The sequence below is a fragment of the Canis aureus genome, chromosome 12, assembly GCF_053574225.1.
Source record: "Canis aureus isolate CA01 chromosome 12, VMU_Caureus_v.1.0, whole genome shotgun sequence".
Lineage (NCBI taxonomy): Eukaryota > Metazoa > Chordata > Mammalia > Carnivora > Canidae > Canis > Canis aureus.
In genome coordinates, this window is record NC_135622.1 from 4,612,797 (window position 1) to 4,634,804 (window position 22,008).

The following is a 22,008-nucleotide window of genomic DNA, read 5'->3' on the forward strand; positions in this document are numbered from 1 at the left end:
GACCCGGGAGGCGCGCAGTGGGGCGTGGCGGAGGGCGTCCTGGGAAACGTAGTCCGGCAGCTCCGAAATGGCTGTAAGAATCGAGGAGAGAATAATTTTCCGAGATTACTCATTTGACAGAGAAATGTATATGTGTCACAGTAACCTGCGTTGGTGGCATCTCTCGAGTCGGGCTAAGTATAGCATCTTTCCATAGATTACATGAGCATCTGGCTGGCATCTTAAATTACACAAGGCAAAAACAGCTTAGCCTGCCTTTCTCGAATTCTCCCCTTTACCAAACGGACCCACTGCCGCCAATTTTCTGCTGTCCGTGTTATAAAAACATTAGAATCACCTTCGACCCCTCTTCTTCACCTAATACCTACGGCCTCTTGCCGACTCCTGCTGCTACTTTACCGCCCAGTAGCCCGTCTGTCTACAGCCTTGGCAAATGCCTCCTCATGGACGGTTGTAACCTGGGGTTTTTGCTCCCTGCCTCCCTAATTGCTCAAACTGCCCTTTCAGCCTTAAGAGCTGCTTGAAGTTTCATCCTGCAGTAGCCTTGTAAGTCAAGGGAGGAGGGCCCTTCAGAATGTGGAGCTGGGTTCCAGCCTCCCCTAACTGCCACCTTCCAGCCCCGTGGTGGTGTAGGGTGCTGCCAATACGTGAACTGATCATCAAATGCCCCTCCCTTACCGACCCTCCCTGGATTTCTTACTGCCAGCTTTTCCTGCTCTCCCCTCCCCACGCCCACCCCAGAAGTTGAAAGGAGGTGAGGCCTGTGTTGGGAAAGAGGACCAGAGCCCAGGGGTATTAGATCTCCTGCTTGCTCAGCTAGTTCTCTCCTTGTCTTCCCAGAGTCTGGGGAGTCGTGTAGAGGACCTCCAGGGGCACAGCCCAACCAGGTCCATTTCTAAGGGGAAAAAAAAAAAAAAAAAAAAAAAAAAGATACATAAAGGCTTAGAAAATAGCAGAATTTCTTTTTACTTTAAATGAATAAATATGCAAATATCGTGCTCTTTGGCACTGCTTCTGTGGGTCCAGACCAAAGGCCTGCCATATCCACGGAGAAAGCTCAAATCCAACCAGCTGCTGCTGTCCAGCCCTGCTCCTCCCCACGCTCCGCAAGGGCACTTGCTCTTCCCTCTTCTCACCAGAGAGGCACAAGCGCTCCGTCCCTTTCAGAGGCAGGCGGAGGGAAGAGAAAGGGTCTGTTGTTTTTCTCTCCTTGTTTCTCTCTCCCTCACTGCTAATCACCAAGCTGCTGACCAGGTCAGAAAGCCCTGATAGAAAATCTCCAGTGCTGGGCAAGTCCCTCCTTCTCCAGGGAGCTTGTCCTTGACTAATTTTTCTTTGTCCCATGGGAAAAAAAAGAGAGAGAGAGAAAGAGAGAGAGAGAGAGAAAGAAAGAAAAAAGAAAAACCACAAACTTCCTTTGAAAATTAGCTCGGAGTCAGGGCCTGGAGCGCACGCCCTAGACTCAGCCACTCAGGAATCCTGAAGACGCTCCGAGCGACCTGGGAGCACCTGGGCTGCACTCTTGCCTGCCTCCACCCTTCTCTGGTGACCCCAGTCGTGGATGTGAGCCCGGAAGTGGCCACGACCACGCCAGGACAGCTGCTTGTAAACCTGTGTAGACCTGTGTAAGCTCTGGCCTTGACAGCTGGAAGGCAGCTGGGGCTGCGGTAGCCGTAGCGCCCCTCGTTGTAGCCACCTTCCTGACTGAATAGCCCTTCCGGACCCTTCTCTCAGTCCTGGAACAGCACCCACTTCTTTAAGGTAAAAACTTTCTTCTAACCATTTCCTTTACCTCCCCCGCCCCCTCCCCCCAGTTCTCTTTTTCCTCTGCAGCTCTGGGGAGATGACGCGGACTGTCCCTCTCCACTTTTGGTCTCTACAAGTTTGGATTTTGAGAGGAGCTAAGGCAGGAGGAAGATGTAAAAGGGGTGGGCTTGGTGCCTTCATTTACTTCTTTTAATGAAAACTTCCCCCTCTCGCTTGCAAGTTAATAGGCAGGGCATGGGAGGGCATGGTTGACTGACTTGGGGGCAAATTTTTATTTTATTTTTTGGGGGGAGGGGCAAAATTTTAAACCAGAATGAAGATTTGGGTCAGACTGAGAAGATTACAAGTGCAAAAGTACCTGGGGGTGCGTGTGTCTTAGTGAAGCTACCTACCCATTTTATATGCTTCTTCCAACTTTTGGCTATTTACTGCCGGTGCAAGGGAGGGGCCAGGGCTATTTTAACTATCTCACCCACCACCAGAGGATAATTCCAGCAGGAAGAACGCATGGGACTTGAGAAAAGAAGAGGAAAAGAACAAAATCCTGATTTGTTGTAGTGCCCTCCCCCCTCATCCTTTCCTATGCTGACATACTGGTGCCCACCCACGGGGAGGGCACTTTGTAGAGTAGAAATCCTCCATTCCGTCTCCTGCCCCTCTTAAGACTTAGCCCAGTTAGCTTTGCCCAGTTTCTCCAAGACCCAGCTCCGGGTCTCTTTCGGCTCATCCCCCTCGCCAGCTAGCTGCCCAACTCCCACTTAATTATTGATAATTTCTAGCACTGGATGGAAAAGATAAGAAACGCACGCTGCTTTTCTCCAAGCTCTTTTAACTTTCCCAAGCTCTGGCCTCTGTTTCCAAGGCTCAGCCACACTGTCGTTGGGGAGGAGAGGAAAAAAGGAGATGAGAGAGAGGGAAAGCAAAGTGTAAAGTGTGCAGGCAATTTTTGCTAGTCTGATTCTAAATTAACATGTAAATGAGAGGCAGCTATCATGAATTATGTTTGAATCAGGAGGAGGATCAATTTGGGTGACTAGGCTTCTGCTGATAACTTTTCTGTCTCTCAACTTCATCTCCCAGGCCTTAACCTAGCCCTGAATTCCTGCCACTTTACAGGAATTGACAGTGTCAAAGTAGGAGGGAGCAGGAGAGAAGACAGGATTTCTGACCCCAAGTAAAGGGGACAGCAGAACTAAGAAGTTGAAGGTAGATGTTTTCCAGGGGACAGCGTTTATGGCTTTTTATTGTTTGCTATCTACGGCCTTAATTAAATGTCTATGTTGGACTCGATGCTTAGTGCTGATAGAGAGCAGGTTAAACAGGTCTAGGGTTTACATGACCTGGGTGGGAATAGAAAGAACATACGCAGAGTAGGTAGATGAATGTAGAGGGAGTATTTCTTTTTTTTTTTTTTTAAGTTTTTATTTTAATTCCAGTGTAATGTACAGTGTTATATTAGTTTCAGGTGTACAGTATAGTGATTCAACACTTCCATACACCACCCAGTGCTCATCACAAGGGAGTATTTCTTTTTCTTCTTTTTTAAAGATTTTCTTATTTATTTGAGAAAGAGAGAGAACTCGGTGGAGGGAAGGGGCAGAGGGAGAGGGAGAGAAAGAATCCCCAAGCAGATTCCCCACTGAGCATGGAGCCTGACACACAAGAGCCTGATCTCACAACCCTGAGATTATGACCTGAGCCAAAATCAAGAGTTGGCAGCCCAACCAACTGAGCCACCAAGGCACCCCACAAGGGAGTATTTCTTGTATAAATCAATAATCAGCATTTTCACATCTATATAAAGAGTGGGCAAGAGAGTATCTCTGGGTTTAGGTAATTTAAGGGAGCAGAGGGGAACTGAAGAGAAGTTGATACCTCAATTCCTGCTGTCAAGAGTTAACTGTCAGAATTTGCGGGGGAGCAGGCTTTGTACCCTAATCTGAAGTTACTTGCCAGAACCAGTCTGATTCAAGTCCCCCCTGGCCTACATTTCCCCTCTCTGGCCCACAGGAAGCCCCTCCAAAACCTTTTTGCTGTGGTTCAGGATTGTGTAAAGTTTAATAGAGTCCTTTGAGGAAAAAGGCTTCTTTCTCACTGGTGTTTCCTCTTTTGGGGCATGAAACTATCCAGCTCTACCTCCGCTCTTCACCCCAAACACTCTGTGACTGTTAAATCTTTTTTCCCTTGGGGTGAAGAGGAGAAAAGGTAACCCCAAGGATACTTGTGTGTGCTCTGGAGGATCTGTGAACAGCCAGGGTGGTGGGGTTTGGTATGGGGCAGAGGAATTATCACCATCCTGGCTATGGTGGGGGTTACCAACCTGACGCCTATTACAGGGTGAGCTACAGATCACTGTATTAATAACCATGAATACAGCTGACCCTTGGACAACACAGGGGTTAGGGACACTGACCATTCATACAGTTGAAAATCCATGTATAACTTTTGACTCCCTAAAAACTGAACTAATAGCCTACTGTTGACTGGAAGCCTTACCAAAAACATAAACAACAGTCAGTTGACACGTATTTTTATGCTATATGTATTATATACTACATTCTTACAATAAGGTAAGCTAAAGAAAAGGAAATGTTAGTAGGAAAACTATAAGGGGGCACCTGGGTGGCTCAGTAATTGAGCATCTGCCTTTGGCTCAGGGCATAATCCCGGGACCCCTGGGATCAAGTCCCATATCAGGCTCCTTGGAGGGAGCCTGCTTCTCCCTCTGCCTGTGTCTCTGCCTCTCTGTGTGTCTCTTATGAATAAATAAATAAATAATATTTTAAAATCCTAAAGAATACAGCTGAAACTAATGTAAATCGTGTATCAGCTATACTTCAGCAACAAAAAAAGAAAATCATAAGGAAAATACATTTACATTACCGTTCATATATTTACTGAAAAAAGTCCGCGGATAGTGGACCTGCCCAATTCAAACCCCTGTTGTTCAGGGGTCAGCTGTACAGTTTTAACATCTCTTGCTCTGTCTTTTTCCTTTCTTTCTCCTTTTACTTTCCCTTTCTCTCCAACTTTTTTCCATTTCTTGATCTTATCGTTTCAGGGAAGCTGACTCCTTCCAATGACTTCAATCCCATCAGAATCCTGCCTTTCAACCTGAAAGCCCTGTACCCTCATTGGTTCCATGTGGTCACAGCAACTTAGAGGTGAAGAGCTCAGGCTGGGGCCCTTCTGTTTACCCAACTGAGAAAGACATACACCCTGTAGCCAGGAGTGACTAGATAGACATTATCTAGCCTTCCATACTATAGTCCTTTGACAAGACTTTTCTGGATCTATTTGCTTTCCAGCCCAATGACTTTCTTCTTATTTGATTGGTCTCTTTTTTACATACCAAGCCTAGATTAGGTAACTCCCTGAGGACAGGAAAGTCTTTTGGTGCCCTTCAGTTGACCTATTCTGACCATGGAACACCATCAACCTGAGCATTCAGCCGCTGGTGAGGGCAGGATTACAGAAGCAGTCAGCCCTGAAAACCGTGAGGTCCTGTCACAACCGGATGAGCACCCCCAGGACAAGGATACTGGAGATGGGGCAGCTGGAGAACAGGAGCCAGTAGGCCACGCTTTGCTGCTGGCCGAGGGCCAGGATCACCTTGAGTCCCCTCCACCTGATGCTAGTTCAGGGCAACTGGGGCCAGCCCACGGGACACAGCCTGAAGTAGAGACAGTGGGAGCATGCTCCAGGCAGGAGCTTCCCCTGCCCCCTAGGGCCCGACAGCCTGAGCTAGATTTCTACTGTGTAAAGTGGATCCCCTGGAAGGGAGAACGGACACCCATCATCACCCAGAGCACTAATGGCCCTTGTCCTCTCCTTGCCATCATGAACATCCTCTTTCTTCAGTGGAAGGTAAGAGAGTTTGGATGGGAGCTCAGAAATTGCTAGGGCGAGTCCTCTTCCCTGACCCATCTCCTTGATGATCCTGCTGTTCTCAGACCAGGCAAAACTTTCCAGATTATTCTCTGTATATCTCCAGCTTGAACAAGTGAGATAAGCTATTCATGAAAACAAGACAAAACAAAACAATTCTCTGTCCTACTCTTGTATCTTCTACTGTCTGGCAAATGGGAATGCCTTACAGTTCTTCACATTCATTCCCTCACTCTAGTTGCAAGCCCGCTTTCCCACCACGCCCTCCCCTTCCCCCCTGTCCTTCTATGTTTTTCTCCTTCAGTGCTCTCTGAATATACACATGGCCTTGGCCACCCTTTCTGCCTCCAGGTGAAGCTGCCCCCCCAGAAGGAAGTGATTACATCAGATGAGCTCATGGCCCATCTTGGTGAGTGACTAAACCTTGGAGAGGAATTACACAGAAGGTTCAAGAGCTTACACTTTCCACTCAGCCAGAAATCCAGAATATTGGGCAACTGCGCATTTGGGGCTCTGATGTGGCAGGGAGGATGAAGGTCTACAGGGCTTCTCTGCAAGGCTGGGGAATGAAAAGCAAAAATCAAGGTGTCAGGAGTCTGGGATTGAAACCCTACTTCTGCTCTGAGCTTTTAGTGTGACCTTGGGTGGGCCCTTCACCTTCATGAGTCTGTTTCTTTCTCTAAGAAATGAAAGGTCTGGATTAGATTTTAAGGCTCCTTACAGCTGTAAAAATCTGTGTTCCATAACCATTCTCCAGAAGAAGAGGAAGCAGCTGTGGGACAGTTGGGGTGAGCTGATGAAGGGGTTCTGTCTTGTAGGAGACTGCCTCCTGTCCATCAGGCCTCAGGAGAAGTCAGAGGGACTTCAGCTTAATTTTCAGCAGGTGAGGCAAACGTCTGGGGATACAGGAGTTTGCAGGCTTGTATCGGGACACCTAAGCTATGAAGAGAAGCCCTTCTTCTCAAGAAGGTTCCTTGAACTATGATTTCTTTCTAGTATATCTCTGTCCTAGAAAATATGTTCCTTTATATAAGATAAAGAAGGGTTGAGGCAAGAGAGGAATGGAATGGCCTGTAAGAGAATGAGGGAAGAAAAGCAATGAGATTAATTTTTTTATTTCTGGAGCTAGGAGTCAGGGGGGAGGGGAGGCTAGAATAGCCATCGTTTTCTCCTTTTTATCCCCTAGCTTTATTGGAATATAACTGACATCTAACATTGTGTGAATTGAAGGTGTATAACATGGTGGTGTGATACAGTCATCATTTTCTTTTCTAAACCTAGAATGTGGACGACGCGATGACAGTGTTGCCTAAGCTGGCCACGGGGCTGGATGTCAATGTGCGATTCACAGGGGTCTCTGATTTTGAGTATACTCCTGAGTGCAGTATCTTTGACCTCCTTGGCATACCTCTGTACCATGGCTGGCTTGTTGATCCACAGGTGAGGGGGGGGGGCGCCCAAATGAGACTCTTACCCAGCTCAAACTGACAGAGAAGCCAAATTTTGTGGGATGGGTTTAGGGAGTTAGGGATTAGATTGGCTTGGGAAGGGAATAGGCTTTAGAGGCTGGACCTGGTGCAGAATTCCTTGAATTTTAACCTTTTTTGGGGGGGGAGGGGTAACATTCAAATACAAGCAAACCCTATACAAATAGGTCAGTTCTTTAGACCCGGAAAATTTCAAGAACCTTTGTTTGTTGTTTAATTTTACTTGTTTATTCGTGAGAGACACACAGAGAGAGGCAGACGCAGGCAGAGGGATAAGCAGGCTCCATGCAGGGAGCCCAGTGTGGGACTCGATCTCGGAACAGTGGGATCACGCCCTGAGCCAAAGGCAGACGCTCAACCGCTGAACCACCCAGGCGTCCCAATAACCTTTGGTTATAGGGTTGCAATGCTGTGGGCTTGTTTCATTTCCTTTCCCAAAAGATCTCAATTATTTTGCTACTACCCCATCCCACTGCCCATGCAGAGCCCTGAGGCTGTGAGTGCAGTTGGGAAACTGAGTTACAACCAGCTGGTGGAGAAGATCATCACCTGCAAGCACTCTAGTGACACCAACCTGGTGACAGAAGGTAATATCCCTGCTTTCTTTTCTGTAGATCTTATGTGGAGGGAGTGATGGCCACTTCAGTTTGTTGTTTATTGTCTGTCTCCCCCACACCACATCCGACTAGAGTGTGAACCCCACGAGGGAGAGTCAGGGGGATTGCCCATTGCATTCAGTACCTAGAGCGGTGCCTGGTGCAGGGCGGCCACTCAGTAATGATTTGTTGGATGAATGAATGCAGCCAGGCTTCAAGAGATTTCACAAGGTGGGATCCTCCTCCTTAGGACTTTTGACAGGGACAAAGGATCTGGAGGATCCTTCTTCCTAACGTGGACTTTGTATTGAAGCTAAGCCCCTCATCCCCCAATTTTGTGCCCTCCCGGCAGGCCTGATCGCAGAGCAGTTCCTGGAGACCACTGCAGCACAGCTGACCTACCATGGACTGTGCGAGCTAACAGCAGCTGCCAAGGAGGGTGAACTTAGTGTCTTTTTCCGAAACAACCACTTCAGCACTATGACTAAGCACAAGGTAATGAGATTTTAGAGATGCAGGGGTGGGACGTGGGATGTGCTATCATTCGTGGTTTTTTCTTCTGGGTCAGTGTGTCAGGCAGGATAAGTTAGATTAACCTCAGGTAGCAAATGGCCCCTAAAATCCCTGTGGTTTATTTCTCATGCTGGCTGGCCATTGTGGATTAGCTGCTATTCTGTCCTGCATCGTCTTCTCTCTGGGACCCAGGCTGACGAAACAGCCTTAATCTGGAATCTGGAAGGGAAAAGAGAGAGAGGTACCCCATGCACTAGCTTTTAATGCTTCTGCCTAGAGATGACATGTGTCAGTCTGGCTACTTTCTCACTGGCCAGAGCAAGCCTTAAGGAATAGGCTTGCCCTCAATGGGACAGGAAAGTAAAATCCTCTCCCAGCAAGGGAATGGAATTAAATGGATGAGGGAAAGGTCTTTGACTCTCAAAGGATTTATTCTGGTAGCCATCAGATGAACCCAGAGAACCACAGGAAGTAGGGTATGAAGCAGCATCTTGTGTGGGACCCCCACCCCAAGGACTCCCACTTGACCACAGGGACTGCCATGTTCACACCCAGCTGAGCATACACTCAGACATCCCTTCCTTCTCCCCACAGCTATAAAAGATGTGTGTGCTCACACTGACATGGTCCAGGCAGCGCCATAGGCGATTGCAATGGTCTCTGCATTTCAGCTGATCTCTGGCAGTAAAGTGCCTCTGCGTCACCTACCCCACCAACAAACTTTGTCCTCCTCTCTGCAGAGTCACTTGTACCTACTGGTCACTGACCAGGGATTTCTGCAGGAAGAGCAAGTGGTGTGGGAGAGCCTGCACAATGTGGATGGTGACAGCTGCTTCTGCGACTCTGACTTCCACCTGAGCCATTCCCTGGGCAAAGGGCCCGGAGCAGGAGGGGGCAGTGGCTCCCCCAAAGAGCTGCGGCAGGTAGACCAGGTGTGTGGGGCCAGTGGGAAGGGGGCAGAGAGCCCATCCTCTAATGAGCTCTTCACCATAAACAAGTGGCATGCACATTTCATCATCTAGACATCGTGACACATGACACCTGTGCCCCTTAACTGTCACCTTCAGACCACCTTGGTACTTGGAGTATGTCACCACAGATAATGTACTTGGCTATGTGTTTTGCCCTGGAGGAGAAACTGGAGAATTTGAAGAAGAAAAATGGGTTGGAAACCTAAAGCCAGCCTGGATAGCCCCCAGGCCCCAGTGACCTCACTACTTTTGCTCTGTCCTGCCTCTCTCTAGGACTACCTGATTGCCTTGTCCCTCCAGCAACAGCCACAGGGCACGTTGGGTCTCAGTGACTTGGAGCTGGCCCAGCGGCTTCAGCAAGAGGAGTACCAGCAGCAACAAGCAGTCCAGCCTGCACCAGTGCGGGCCTCACCACAGGTGAGGGCTGCTGGCTGGGGTGGTCCGAGGGGCCCAGAGCTCCACCTTGCTCCTCCCTGTCCACACACTTGGCCTTGTGATTCCTAACTCGTCTCTTCAAAGTGTCCCTCTCCTGTGGGTCCCGTTTTACCTTTCTCTCCCCAACTCCCCTCCTGATCCTGCCCTACATCCATCTAGAATCTCTGTCGTTTTGCTCTTCTAGGCTGATGCGTGACCCATTGTTAAATCCCATACAGGGGAGAGGAGCCGCATCTGGACGTCCAGTCGGGGAGCGTCGTCAGAGGCCGAAACAAGAGTCAGATTGTGTCCTCCTGTAGCTTGGCCCGATGCTGGAGCTGCCCTGCCTCTTCTTTCAGAGGTGACAGCTCTTCTGCTTGCTCCCCCAGCTCAAGCCCTGAGATATGCAGGGTAACGCATTTATAGACTGTTGGGGATCAGAGCGGGCAGTAAATGCCAAGGTCAGACTCAGTAATATCCTGCCCTCATGTGCTGCCACCTTCTCTGCCTCCCGGTCATCCAGGGCAACATTGGGGTTGATGGGGTGAGGATTTCTAGTTCCCAGCTCCTGTTCCCCAGTACAGTCACACTAATATACAGACTCAGGCTCCAGGGTGAGGTCCCTGTCTAGAATGCATCTTCCCTGCTTCTACCCCTGACTGGCTGGGTCATTGGTGATCCTGCTGGCCTGTCTCCCGATTGTTTCAGGGTTTGATATGGGTTTCTATATCCATTATTTGTAATGCTTTCCTAGGGGTTTGGAATAAAACTTCTTTCTTGAGATCTGTTGTTTGCATTCCCCTGCAACAGTGGGGTTAAGTATTTGACCCAAATAAGGAATGCAAAAAGATGGGGGAGGTTATAGAGGCCCTGAGGGTTGCTTTGCTTGTCATTTCTAATAGGGCCAGCAGGGGGAACCAAAGCCTGCTCCTCCCCACCCCCAAGTCCCTGCTTTGGAAGATGCAATTTGGGGGTTGTATTTATTTATTTGAGAGAGAGATCATGAGCAGGAGGGGAGATAGAGGGAGAAGCAGATTCCCACCAGGAACGTGACTCAGGACTCCATCCCAGGACCCTGGGATCATGACCTGAGCCGAAGGCAGACACTTAACCAACTGAGCCATCCAGGCCCCCTTTGCTACCTCTATTTCTGACCTCATAGGGCTATTGTTTCTCACTTACTTTGCCTGGAAATTTCCTGGGGAAGAGAGAATAATGGCGGGGGTGGGGGGGTTGGACTTCAAGGTGAGGGGCTTGTTGCAGCACTAGAGCCTGTTGAATATCCAAGCGCACATCAAAGGCACCTCCAACTTTAAGGCCTCCTCCCAGCCCATGTCCTGCTCCACCCAAACTTCAATCAGGGAACACAAACAACAGTGAAGTTTGCCAAAAGAATTCAAGAATCAGTGAGATGGTCTGGCCAGGGTATGGGAAGGATGAGTAGGGCAGAAACCATCCAAGCGCTGCCTATACCCAAGACAGAGATTGGGGACGCAGGTGCAGGCATCACTTTGAGATGAGGAAATTAAGGGATTCAAAAGAAACTTCAAATTCTACTCTCAACAAGAAGCTGGAGCATGTGATACTCAATGAAGCGTTATCCTATTTGGAGGCCCAGCTGGTATAGGCTTGGCCACACATGGGAATCTCAGATCCTTGAATGTCATGGTGTTCCAGGGAGGCCTCAAATGTCTTCACCTCTGCATAGGGCTAGTAGGGCTGACCGGCAGTCCCCTTTCACTGCATCCTGCAGACAGGAGAGTCCAATGTTAGACCCCACTGACACCATGGCCCAAGTATTGTTTCCTCCCTTGTGCTGGTCCAGAACTGTCTGATGTCAAGAGCTGTGTACTAAATTAACCAAAAACTCATGAGTTCTCCAGAGCATGAACATGTTTGGTGGTGTGCAGGGAGGGCAGAGTGGAGGGGAGGGGTGAAGCTCTGGGGCTCCAGGTTAAGAAGTAGCTAAGTCTCACCTGGAGAGAAGAGTAGAGGGACTTGCCAAATTTCTTTTTGAACTCAGCTCGGATGCTTAGAAGGTCAGTCTCACTTCGAGAGATAAGGATGCGCATCAGGACTTGGTAATTGGGTTTGATGTCCTGGAAGATGGAGAAACAGAATGGGGGGAGGGTGGTGGCAAGATTCTCACAGAGTAGAGACTGGACAGGATGGTAAGTTACTCTAGAAAGGGGAAGCTCGGGACGCCTGGGTGGCTCAGCAGCTGAGCGTCTGCCTTTGGCTCAGGGTGTGATCCTGCAGTCCCGGATCGAGTCCCGCATTGGGCTCCCTGTGAGGAGCCTGTTTGTCACTCTGCCTGTGTCTCTGCCTCTCTCTCTCTGTGTCTCTCATGACTAAATAAATAAAATCTTAAAAAAAAAAAAAATAGAAAGGGGAAGTGAGGTGTGAGTTCAGGGAAAAGAGAAGAAGAGTACATTATCTAAGAGCAAAGTTTATCTTTGTCCACCCTCATGGAAGGTATGCAGCAGGAAAGATCAGTCTCTGTGGGAGTGGCTGGGGTAGTTCTCTTTCTGGCCATGTCACTAGCTTAGAGCCTCATTCCTCAAGATCTCAGTGGTGGGCAGCTCCCAAGGCAGTTACTCAAAAAAAGATGGGAAAGACTTGCTGCCCATAAAGAGTTCCAGCATGAAAGCCAGGAAGTTTTTAACTTCCAGGGTAGTGAGTGTCCAAAGAGGATATACCAGCCTATCCCCAAAATGAGTTGTTGGGGCTCTAATAGGCAGGAGGGTCATGTGACTTCCTGATAGGCAGGAGGGTCATGTGAGCAGACGCTCAGGAGGGTCTGAGCCTGACCTACCAGGGCCACCTCACATCCCCATCTATATACATCAGTTTCTCCTGTTTGGATTCCTGGGGTTCAGCATCACTTGTCGCACCAAGCCTCCTGCCTTTTGGTTAAAGAAGGTAGTGGAGGGTTCAGTTTCAAAAATAAAGGTACAATACGTGAATTATAATTATAAATCATGAATCATAATTGATTATATGAAGTCATTAGTTACAACTGATTATAATAAATGTGTTATCAGGAGAGATTTCTAAATAAAAACTTTGGTTGCAAAACTCCTATTTATGTTATGGGCTGTGCACCGGTGCTATCACAATTTCCTAATAGCTTCTTTCCCAGTAGTTTCCTGGCACTTGACTCATGAGACTTCCCACAATTGCCTGATACCCACCTTTATGGCATCCACACAGATCATAAGTTCCCATGGAAAAAAAAGAAAATAAAATGAGGAAGTAACAACAGGATGCCATATTTCATTTGGACCTCATTGTCAGTGTGCCTGTTGGCTACTTTATCTTCAATTTCATGTATCATCAATCTTGTATTGTGGTAAAAACTGCTGATTGCTCTGCAGTATCTATTCTTCCTGTCTTCCAACTCTTACTACTCCAAAGTTGTAGAACTGGGGCAAGGCACTCATTAACTGAATATTCCCATTGGTGCACAAGCACCCTTTCTACCAAACCTACATTAAACATAATTCTTACCTTGTTACTTGAGAATGTACTTGGCCAACTCATACTTCCCTAGGATCTTTTATTTTTTTTAATTTTTATTTATTTATGATAGTCACACACAGAGAGAGAGAGAGGCAGAGACACAGGCAGAGGGAGAAGCAGGCTCCATGCACCGGGAGCCCGACGTGGGATTCGATCCGGGGTCTCCAGGATGGTGCCCTGGGCCAAAGGCAGGCGCCAAACCGCTGCGCCACCCAGGGATCCCCCTAGGATCTTTTAATACGCATTCATTCTATGGTTCAGATTGGTCCAAATTTTCCTGAATCAGCCTTCACTGAATGTCACTTTTCTGAATAAATATGTCACAATCTATGTTTTCAAATATTTCTCACAAGAGAATAAGAAGTTTTTCCTTTTTAAAACAAGTTTGGTGGGCAGCCCGGGTGGCTCAGCAGTTTAGCGCCGCCTTCAGCCCAGGGCGTGATCCTGGAGACCCGGGATCGAGTCCCACATCAGGCTCCCTGCATGGAGCCTGCTTCTCCCTCTGCCTGTGTCTCTGCCTCTCTCTCTGTGTGTCTCTCATGAATAAATAAATAAAATCTTAAAAAAAAACAAATTATTTATACATTATAATCATTTATTGCTTCAATACAAGTTTGTTTATGACAGGAATTTAGAAAATTTACTGTCAAAATTGAAATCTCCACTGGTGATGAAACAAGTGCATATATGTACTGTCTTCTGAATACCCGCCAACAAGGCATGATGGTTTCTTAGTACACAAGAAGCTATGCCATCTGCCAAAATGATAACTAATTTTATCTTCTTAAAAATTTGGGTGAGTTTTTAATTTATAGGTTTTAGGGACAGTTGTACTAATAGGAGACCTAGCTCAATGAGCAGAATGACTGGATTCTGTTTGTGGAATCACCAATTTAAGTGTGAATAGCAAAGTCTGACCATTGTGGAGAAAGGTGGTCCTGAGTGCTAAGAACTCTTATGGTATAGTTTGTAGTTCAGACCAATACCTATATTATAGACCAGGAGTTGACACATGCAGTGAAATGTCCTGGAAGACCATTAGGTATATGTGATTTTTAATTATTTTTAAATTCCAGTATAAATAACATACAATGTTATATTAGCCATACGTGTTTTATAGGAAGCCTAAATGGTTCATTAGCTGTATGAACTTGGGCAAAGAACTTAACTTTTCTGTACCTCAGTTTTTTCATCTATAAAACAGGGATGGAGTGTGGCTGTGAATATTAATTGAAATGTGTGTAATGAGCTCATCATAGGCTCTGGAGAACAATGAGCAAGAAATGCTGGCTCTTGTCATTACTCTTGCATTATCACCATCATTATTCTGGCAACAACTGAAATTGGACAAGGTGCTGTCTTAGAGAGCAAATTCATACCTATATTTGGCCACCTATATATCACTTAGGCCAAAATTTTAGTTTTCGTGCCCTTTTGAGTCAACTAATTTAGCTTTAACGCCAGCTCACTCCTCTATTCTTGACAAGGCAGTTTGTCAACCTAGGAGAAGAGAGCTGCTATGTTTACAAAGTAAATATGAGATCAGATAGTTACATCAGCAACAGTGTGAAACTTCCTCTCTTGCCCAGAAGATGCCACCCCCCACCCCCCACCCCCACCCCCACTCCCCAGTTTTTGTTCCAAAGGGAGGGAAAAGAGGCATCCCTCTCACCTGGAGGGCTTGATGAAGTTTATCAGCAAAATACAGTGGTGTGTTCTTGATCACTGAGGCTGGAAGCAAAGAGGGAGAGATGAAGAGACAGCTCCCATGCCAGGTGAGAGCTTAACCCACATATTCTGAGCCAGCCCTACCTAGGCTGAGCAGAGCTGCCTGGGCATCTCCGTGGAAACGGTTCTGGACGGTCTTCTCTAGCTCATGCCCGGTACACCGCTGGTACTGATCAAACACTTGTATTGTGTGTGGGATGTAGTTAGAAAGATAAATGGGAACAGGGGTGGATTATCACAGAGAAGGAGGAGCCCTCCCCATCTTCCTCAGCCAAAACATTATTAGAGTAAGCTAGGAAGACAAGAAGTTTCGTGTGTACCTCGGATGAGGTGTTCAAGATTTCGCTGGGTGAAGATGAGGACCCACGTGCCCTCTGTGCTGGGTGCTTCAGCCTGTTTTAGTGCCTGGGAAGGAGGAGTAAACCAGGATCATTGGTTGGGGGCAGGGGAGCCATGGTTGCAATGTTCCCCAAATCCATCATCATGATGATGGAAATGGGATTCAGCAGGGAAAAGCTTACTTGAACCTATAAAGTAGTTGCTTTTATTTATGGCTAAAACAAACAAATAAAAAAGGAATGGGGCTAAGGGAGGGGTTCTGCCCTCATAGCTCAATTCCCCAATTTGCGGGAATCAAGGAATTAAATAATCTCCAAGTGAAGTTCTGAGGAGGGTGCCCCCACTGAAATGTCCATGAGGAGAATCTGTCCATTGACAAGCTTCTTTCCTGCTAGTTCAGGAATCAGAGGCTTAAAGAGTGATAGGCTTCAGATGGTCACTACCTGACACTTCATGTCCTCACATGTCAATGAGGCAAGGAGAGGTTTGCAGGACAAGTGGATACATATGTCACTGGCCTATGATATGGTAGAGGGGGATGTCTTACATGCATGGCTGTGCAAACTCCTCGCTCCTGCTCACCTGGACATCTTGTTCCACCAGGTTATAGTCAATGATTCCAGAGTATCTGTCACGGACCCCCTAGGAGAAACTCTCTTAAGACTCTGAGGGTAGCTTTTTATCCCCAGGACAACCAACCCAAACCTGGTCTCCCCTCAAAGACTTCTCTTGCTAATCATACCAGAGCAATGCTCTCCACTCTCCCCCAGCCCCTCCCCTGCAGGCCAGTCCTCCTCACCTTGGCCAGGGCCAAGAGCAGTTCCTGCAAGATGTCACTGGTCTCAGATTTGATGTCTTCCTCAGCCTCTACCTGGAAATCTGGGGTGGGGTCAGGACCTCTCTGAATCCTCTCAGTTTTTCCCAGTGTAGACATTCCCTGTTCAATGCCCAACACACTGTGCCTTGCCTACACTGCCATCTCCTGCTTGGGGTGGCTTGGATGGCTGCTGGTTCCCAAGATGTAAGGCAGAAGCACCATCGTGGCCACCCTGAAAACATCCCTAAGCTGTGAGTAACCCATGCATCACGGGGTGCCAACCTGCTAGGAGAAGGGGGTATCTGTTATTCGAGGGGTAGACAGGCAGTCAAGGGGGGTATGAAAACCCACATTATGAAGCCAGATGGCTAGGGCCTGGCCCCCTTTCTGGAGCCAAGGAGAAGTGAGGTGGAAGGATGTGAAGATGTGAAAGAAGAGAGGGAAAAGAAAAGCAGAAGCAAGAAGTGAGAAGTAGGAGAGGGATTAAGGCAGGCCAAGAATGGACACCAGATGAGGATGAGAAAAGGCCAGTTAGCAATCAGTGGGTGAGCGATGTGGCAGCCACTCAGGAGCCTGAGGGGTAATACCCATGACTTAGAGAAACTAGGTCCCCACCTTTCCCCCCCTGGCTGTAGCAAGGCTCCATTTAGTCTGGGATGTGGTATGAAGGCAGAATCTGGAAGGGGCTGGGAAGATGACATGGGTTCCCTTGGGACTGTCACAACATTGTCATTACCTTGGAATCTGCCCTGAAGCCCCAGACTAAGATGGCTAATTGTTGCTTCTCTTTCCTTCCTTCCTTCCTTCCTTCCTTCCTTCCTTCCTTCCTTCCTTCCTTCCTTCCTTCCTTCTTTCCTTCCTTCCTTCCTTTCTTTTTTTTTTTTTTTTTTTAAAGATTTTATTTATTTGAGGGAGAGAGCATGAGTTGGGGGGAGATTTAGAGGGGTGAGAGAAGCAGACTCCTACTGAGCAGGGAGCCAGATGTGGGGCTTGATCCTAGGACCCCAAAATCATGACCTGAACTGAAGGCAGATATTTAACCGACTGAGCCACCCAGGAACCCTGCTTCTCTTTCTTTAATGATCATATCTGGCTCTTGCCCTGGGGAGACAGAATTGGCAAGGGTGGGTGGGCGGAGAGACTCAGAAGGAATATTGCTGGATGCTTGCCTGTAGGGAGTGCCAGAGAGGGGGGACTGCCCTGCCATCCCCTCTCCCCTCTCCTTCCGCTCTTACTCTGTTTGTAGACCGTCAGGCACTCCTGCAGGTGGGGTGCACTTCGGGTGGCAAGAATTTCCAGGGCCACATCCTCAGCAGGACCTGAGTTCTACAAGATGCGGGGAGGTCACTCTGACGCTGAGCCATGTCATTAGAATGGCAGAGAGCAGAGGCCACCACCTGTCCTTCTAGGGGTCCATATGGGCTGTTTAAAGAGGGCCTCTGCCAAATCGATTCCTCTGGGGTGGGCAAAGGCAAGTCAGTCAACTCCCTCCTCCCCTCAGTGGTTCTTACTTCCTAGACACCCAGCGAGCCTTCTCTCCTGGTACCTTCAGGGCTGTCCTCAATTCCTGGGCATCGAACTGGGCTGCAGACTGCAGCAAAGCTATCACAATCCTCTCAAGGTTGCCAGAGAGTGCTGCCTGCAGGGACTTCAGCAGGTCCTACAACAGATGACCCCCATGGCAGAGAAGAGGCATGATACAGAGGGCCCCAGATGCGTGGGGAGGTTTGGGGATATTTGGCTGGTGTCTTTCTAAGGCCAGAAGCACCAGCTGTCCCTCTCTCAGCTGCTATGGCTGTCCAAGTCTTCCAGGGAGGGGGCTCTGGTAAGTCAGTGGCCTCACCTGCTGGGTGCGCTCCTGGAAGGCTCGACAGATGAGCTGCCTTTGCTCTCTGGTCCTGTTGGTCAACACGCCCATGATGGCACTGCAGTCCACACCTGAACCCAGATGAGGGTTGGGCTATCAGCTCGCCAAGACCCAAGAGAGTCTTTAGGGGCAGGGATCCCCCTGCCTCATTGGACTTGAAGCCTCCAGGGGAAGAGAGGAAAAGATCCAGGAAAGAGCTGTGCAGGACGGGGTAGGGACTACAACACCCTCACTTCCTTTTTTTTTCCTTCAAAGATCTTATTTATTTATTCATGAGAGACACAGAGAGAGGCAGACACACAGGCAGAGGGAGAAGCAGGCTCCCTGCAGGGAGCCCAACACGGGACTCGATCCCAGGACCCTGGGATCATGATCTAAGCCAAAGGGAGATGCTCAACCCAAGTTGGGAGTCACCCAAGTGCCCTCCCCACTTCCATTCAGCCTCAAAAGAAGATGCAGGGGTGCCTGGATGGCTCAGTCGGTTAAGCATCCAACTCTTGATTTCAGCTCAGATCATGATCTTAGGGTTGTGGGATCAAGCCCCACACTGGGCTCCAGGCTCAGAAGGGAATCTGCTTAAGATTCTCTTCCTCTCCTTCTGCCCCTCCCCCTACCACTCACAACACACTTTCTCCCCCCTCCAAAAAATATATATATAAATAAAAATAAAAATAAGAAGATGCAAATAGATTCAAAATGACATGTGAACCTGACCCAAAATCAGAAGAAGGTGGAGGGAGAAATGGCTTGGTGATCATGGACTTAGATTAGAATCCCAGCCCTGCCATTATGAGCTGTGTGACATTGAACCAGCCTCTTTATCTCACCAAGCCTGTTCCCTCACCTGTAAAATAGAAATAAGACTTACCTCACAAGGGTGTCCTAAGAATGGGAATGACATACCTCCCATGGTACTTGATATACGAGAATTAAGGCATTCCACAAACATTTATTGAACAACGTCACTTCCTCCTTCCGAGGTCCTTCCTAGTCTGCAGACTGGTTTCTAAAGGATGTATTCCCCCGTGCAGAGGGAAAGGGGCTCACCTTGGCCTGCAATGGCCCTCAGCAGCCTTTGCACATCCTTGTCCACGCTGAAGCTCAAGAATGTCCTGAGGGTGCCCAGGGTTCCCCAGGCTGCAGTCTGTAAGAGGGTGAGGGGTAGGGGGCTGGAGGAGCATCTCAGATCCGCACAGATCTTGTCCCAGTGCCCCAGCATGGCCCTTGACATGGTCTCAGGGCCTGCTCTCCTATTCCCATCCCTCATCCTCTCACAGCCCGAGAGCTGATGTAGTAACAACGATCCCAGCAACCACAGCCCCTACCTTGTTGGCAAGGCCCAGGTGGCTGAGGATCTCCTGGGTCAGGGATGGTCTGGTCTTCCCGCTGGTCACAGACATGGTATGGCTAGCTCTCCCGAGGAAGGAAACAGAAGCCACCTGACAAGAACTTCCTGACCCTCTGGGCCTCTTTTATGATCCCCAGACCCCTAGGGCCCACCTCCCATGTCCTTCCTGTTCCTTCCCCACATTGCAGAAAAAAAAGAACATCAACCTGCTTGGCAAGTTTGGGAGTCCAAATGGAGGGGCAATGGGGGGGCCCCCATCTTCCCCACCTCTTACCCCCTCCTTCAGGAAGCAAGGATTGATTAAGAATGCTGCTAGAGGGATACCTGGGTGGCTCAGTCGATTAACTGTTTGCCTTTAGCTCAGGTCATGATCCCAGGGTCCTGGGATCGAGTTCTGCATCGGGCTCCCTACTCAGTGGGGAGCCTGCTTCTTCCTCTCCCTCTCTCTCTGCCCCTCTCACCAGCTGGTACATGTGTGCGAGCTCTCTCTCTCTCTCTCTCAGATAAATAAATAAAATGTTAAAAATAAAAAAAAGGGGGAATGCTGCTAGAAATAGCATCAAACAAACCCTCTCTGACTCCAAAGTGGGTCCTTAGGCTCCCAAACTTTGGTCTCCAGTGGATGACCCCCCTCTGAGATTACACATCCCTTCCTTCTGGGGGCCTGGTGAGGTGTTCCTGCAGCGGTGCAGGGGAAGTGAGGCAGGGTAGCAGGATAAAGTATGTGGAGTGGGAAAGAACAACTCCTAAAACACCTCCCTACCTTCAGCCCCAGCCCAGGAGGAAGCCCCTGCCCCCTGCCCATCTGGCTGCCTACCTGCTGCCCACCTTTCACCTTTGGAGTCTCTGGCAGTGATCTTCAGGTCAGTGGGGCTGATGTGTGTGTTCCTTTGGGTACATGGGTGCCTAGACAAGGCAGCAAGCACTCACATTAGAAAAAGAAAACTTTCTCCCTCTCCCAAGGGATCAACAAGATTTTTTCCCCTCCCTTCCCCCAGAGGGCCCAGGTCCAGTGCTTACCCAGAGGTGCCAGGGGCGAGATGGCAGTCGTCATAGCCTGGCAGCTGCCTGTGTCGGCACCAGCTTCTGTGTGGTCTGCTAGAGGAGAGAGCGCGTGTGCAGCCCAGGCCGGGCAGCCAGTCAGATGACCTCTCTAGAAGCCAGCCCAGCTGTCGCCTCGGGCTCTGGCCCCTCCCAAATGTGGGAGAGGACCGGGCTGTACCTGGTCCCAAAGGCAAGCTCCTCCCTCTCAAGCATCTTTCCCTCCAGAAGCCAGCCCACTGGGAGAATTCTGCTCAGCTTCCAGCAGCCCAACTGGACACAAGAGGCTTTGTGTGGTGCTTTCCTTCTGGGGCCAGGTTGGGACCATAGAAACCCAGTCTTTAAGTCCAGCTTCTGACCTGGCTCTGCCTTTGGCTCCAGCTCCCTGGGGGGACAGGTCAGACAGGCTCCAGGCTGATTTAGAGGCTGATAGAGAAAAACCTGTTGGGGCACATACCAGCAGGGCACCCCAGCCCACACCCCAGAGGGGGTCCTAACCCCCAAACTACCTGACTGCTACTACCTTATCAGAGCCAGCCAGCCTTGGTGGGAAGGGCAGGGGGGACTGTTTAGATCTGTGGGGGAAGAAAGAGCACAGGCATTTAAGGGTAAGAGCAGATAAGCAGAGGAAGAGAGAAAAATGCAAAGGGTGTTCCCCGTGGACAGGAGCATCACGCTCCCAAAAGGCAAAGGGAAATGGGAACCCTCCCACAGGAAAGGGTTCCTGTGTCTAGATTCCATCTGGTGCCTTTTGGCTGCCAGGGTTGTTGTAGCTGTAGCGAGGCAATGTTAGCAGCTGGGGTTGGGGCTGTCAGTGCACAGAGCAACAGGTGAACAGCCCTGAGGAGCCCCAGGAGCCCCTGAGCAGGCAGTCACTTGAGCCTCCCAGCCAGCTCGCTGGGATCTAGGAGCTGTCTCTTTCCTGCTCCCCTCGAGAGTTCAGGTAGGGCCTGGGCACAGAAGCTCCGGAGCTCTTTCCACCCCTTTGCCACTCTCCTTGCCAAGCAAGGCCCTCCCTGGTGTTCTTACGTCCCTGAGGACTGACCTGCCCGTCTTCCACAGGGCAGACTAGGCCTAAGAATGCACAGAGGGAGATTTCATTGGTGGCAATCACTGCTTCTCACTTTGTCTCCTGTTCAAGTGGAAAGCATCCACCAATTTTTGCTGTGAGAACGTGGGTTTAAGCCCCAGCCCTGCCACTTGTTCTCTTCTGTAACCTCAGTTAGTCATTTCAGATTTCTTTTCTTTTCTTTTCTTTTTTTTCATTTCAGATTTCTATGTCTTTTTCTTTACCTGAAAAAAAAGGGGGACTACTGGGAGAGGCTGATGTGTGTGGAGGGGTCCTCCTGGACCCCCAAGAATAGCCATCCTGGAATAGCTGAATTAGGTAACATATGTTACCTAATTCATATGGGGGATTTTCTCTGCATTTGGCAGAGAAAAATGCCTTGAAAATAAGGCTGCCAATTTAAAAAATAAAGATACAGGATACCTAGTTAAATTAGAAGTTCAGGTAAATGACAAATGATTTGTTGGTATTAAGTATGACCCAACCATTTCATGGAATATATCTATGCTAACAAATAATTTGTTGTTCATCTGAAATTGTGATTTCATCGAGCATCCATAATTTACACAGCAACCTGGAAAATGGGACTCAGTTTCAGCATGGTGATTAAAAGCAAAGGTTCTGTGGCACCTAGGTGACTC

The 22,008-nt window shown here is 48.8% G+C and overlaps 2 protein-coding genes across 13 annotated transcripts; one reads left to right on the top strand and one right to left on the bottom strand.

Moving 5' to 3' along the window:
• Positions 1-91: 91 nt before the first annotated feature.
• On the top strand, positions 92-10,417 carry MINDY1 (MINDY lysine 48 deubiquitinase 1). 5 transcript variants are annotated; one of them, XM_077842310.1, is made up of 11 exons: positions 94-1,761; positions 4,829-4,931; positions 5,124-5,634; positions 6,007-6,064; positions 6,474-6,538; positions 6,937-7,095; positions 7,627-7,729; positions 8,091-8,233; positions 8,992-9,183; positions 9,496-9,639; positions 9,876-10,417. In XM_077842310.1, the coding sequence occupies exons 3-11, from the start codon at positions 5,191-5,193 to the stop codon at positions 9,954-9,956; spliced, it is 1,389 nt and encodes a 462-aa protein (XP_077698436.1). In that variant the 5' UTR covers positions 94-1,761; positions 4,829-4,931; positions 5,124-5,190; the 3' UTR covers positions 9,957-10,417. The 5 variants fall into 5 exon arrangements, with proteins under 5 accessions (XP_077698437.1, XP_077698436.1, XP_077698435.1 ...); XM_077842311.1 differs by having other exon boundaries at positions 92-1,761; positions 4,829-5,634; positions 9,842-10,417; XM_077842309.1 differs by having other exon boundaries at positions 95-1,761; positions 4,829-5,634.
• On the bottom strand, positions 1,200-20,449 carry ANXA9 (annexin A9). 8 transcript variants are annotated; one of them, XM_077842345.1, is made up of 14 exons: positions 20,278-20,446; positions 20,075-20,163; positions 19,235-19,322; positions 18,957-19,053; positions 17,886-17,980; positions 17,589-17,702; positions 17,278-17,368; positions 16,025-16,104; positions 15,808-15,867; positions 15,207-15,291; positions 14,971-15,066; positions 14,831-14,889; positions 11,613-11,735; positions 1,200-8,470 (listed from the first exon to the last, which is right to left on the bottom strand). In XM_077842345.1, the coding sequence occupies exons 3-14, from the start codon at positions 19,307-19,309 to the stop codon at positions 8,459-8,461; spliced, it is 987 nt and encodes a 328-aa protein (XP_077698471.1). In that variant the 5' UTR covers positions 19,310-19,322; positions 20,075-20,163; positions 20,278-20,446; the 3' UTR covers positions 1,200-8,458. The 8 variants fall into 8 exon arrangements, with proteins under 8 accessions (XP_077698471.1, XP_077698474.1, XP_077698470.1 ...); XM_077842344.1 differs by lacking the exon at positions 1,200-8,470 and adding an exon at positions 10,603-11,383 and having other exon boundaries at positions 20,278-20,444; XM_077842348.1 differs by lacking the exon at positions 11,613-11,735.
• Positions 20,450-22,008: the final 1,559 nt, after the last annotated feature.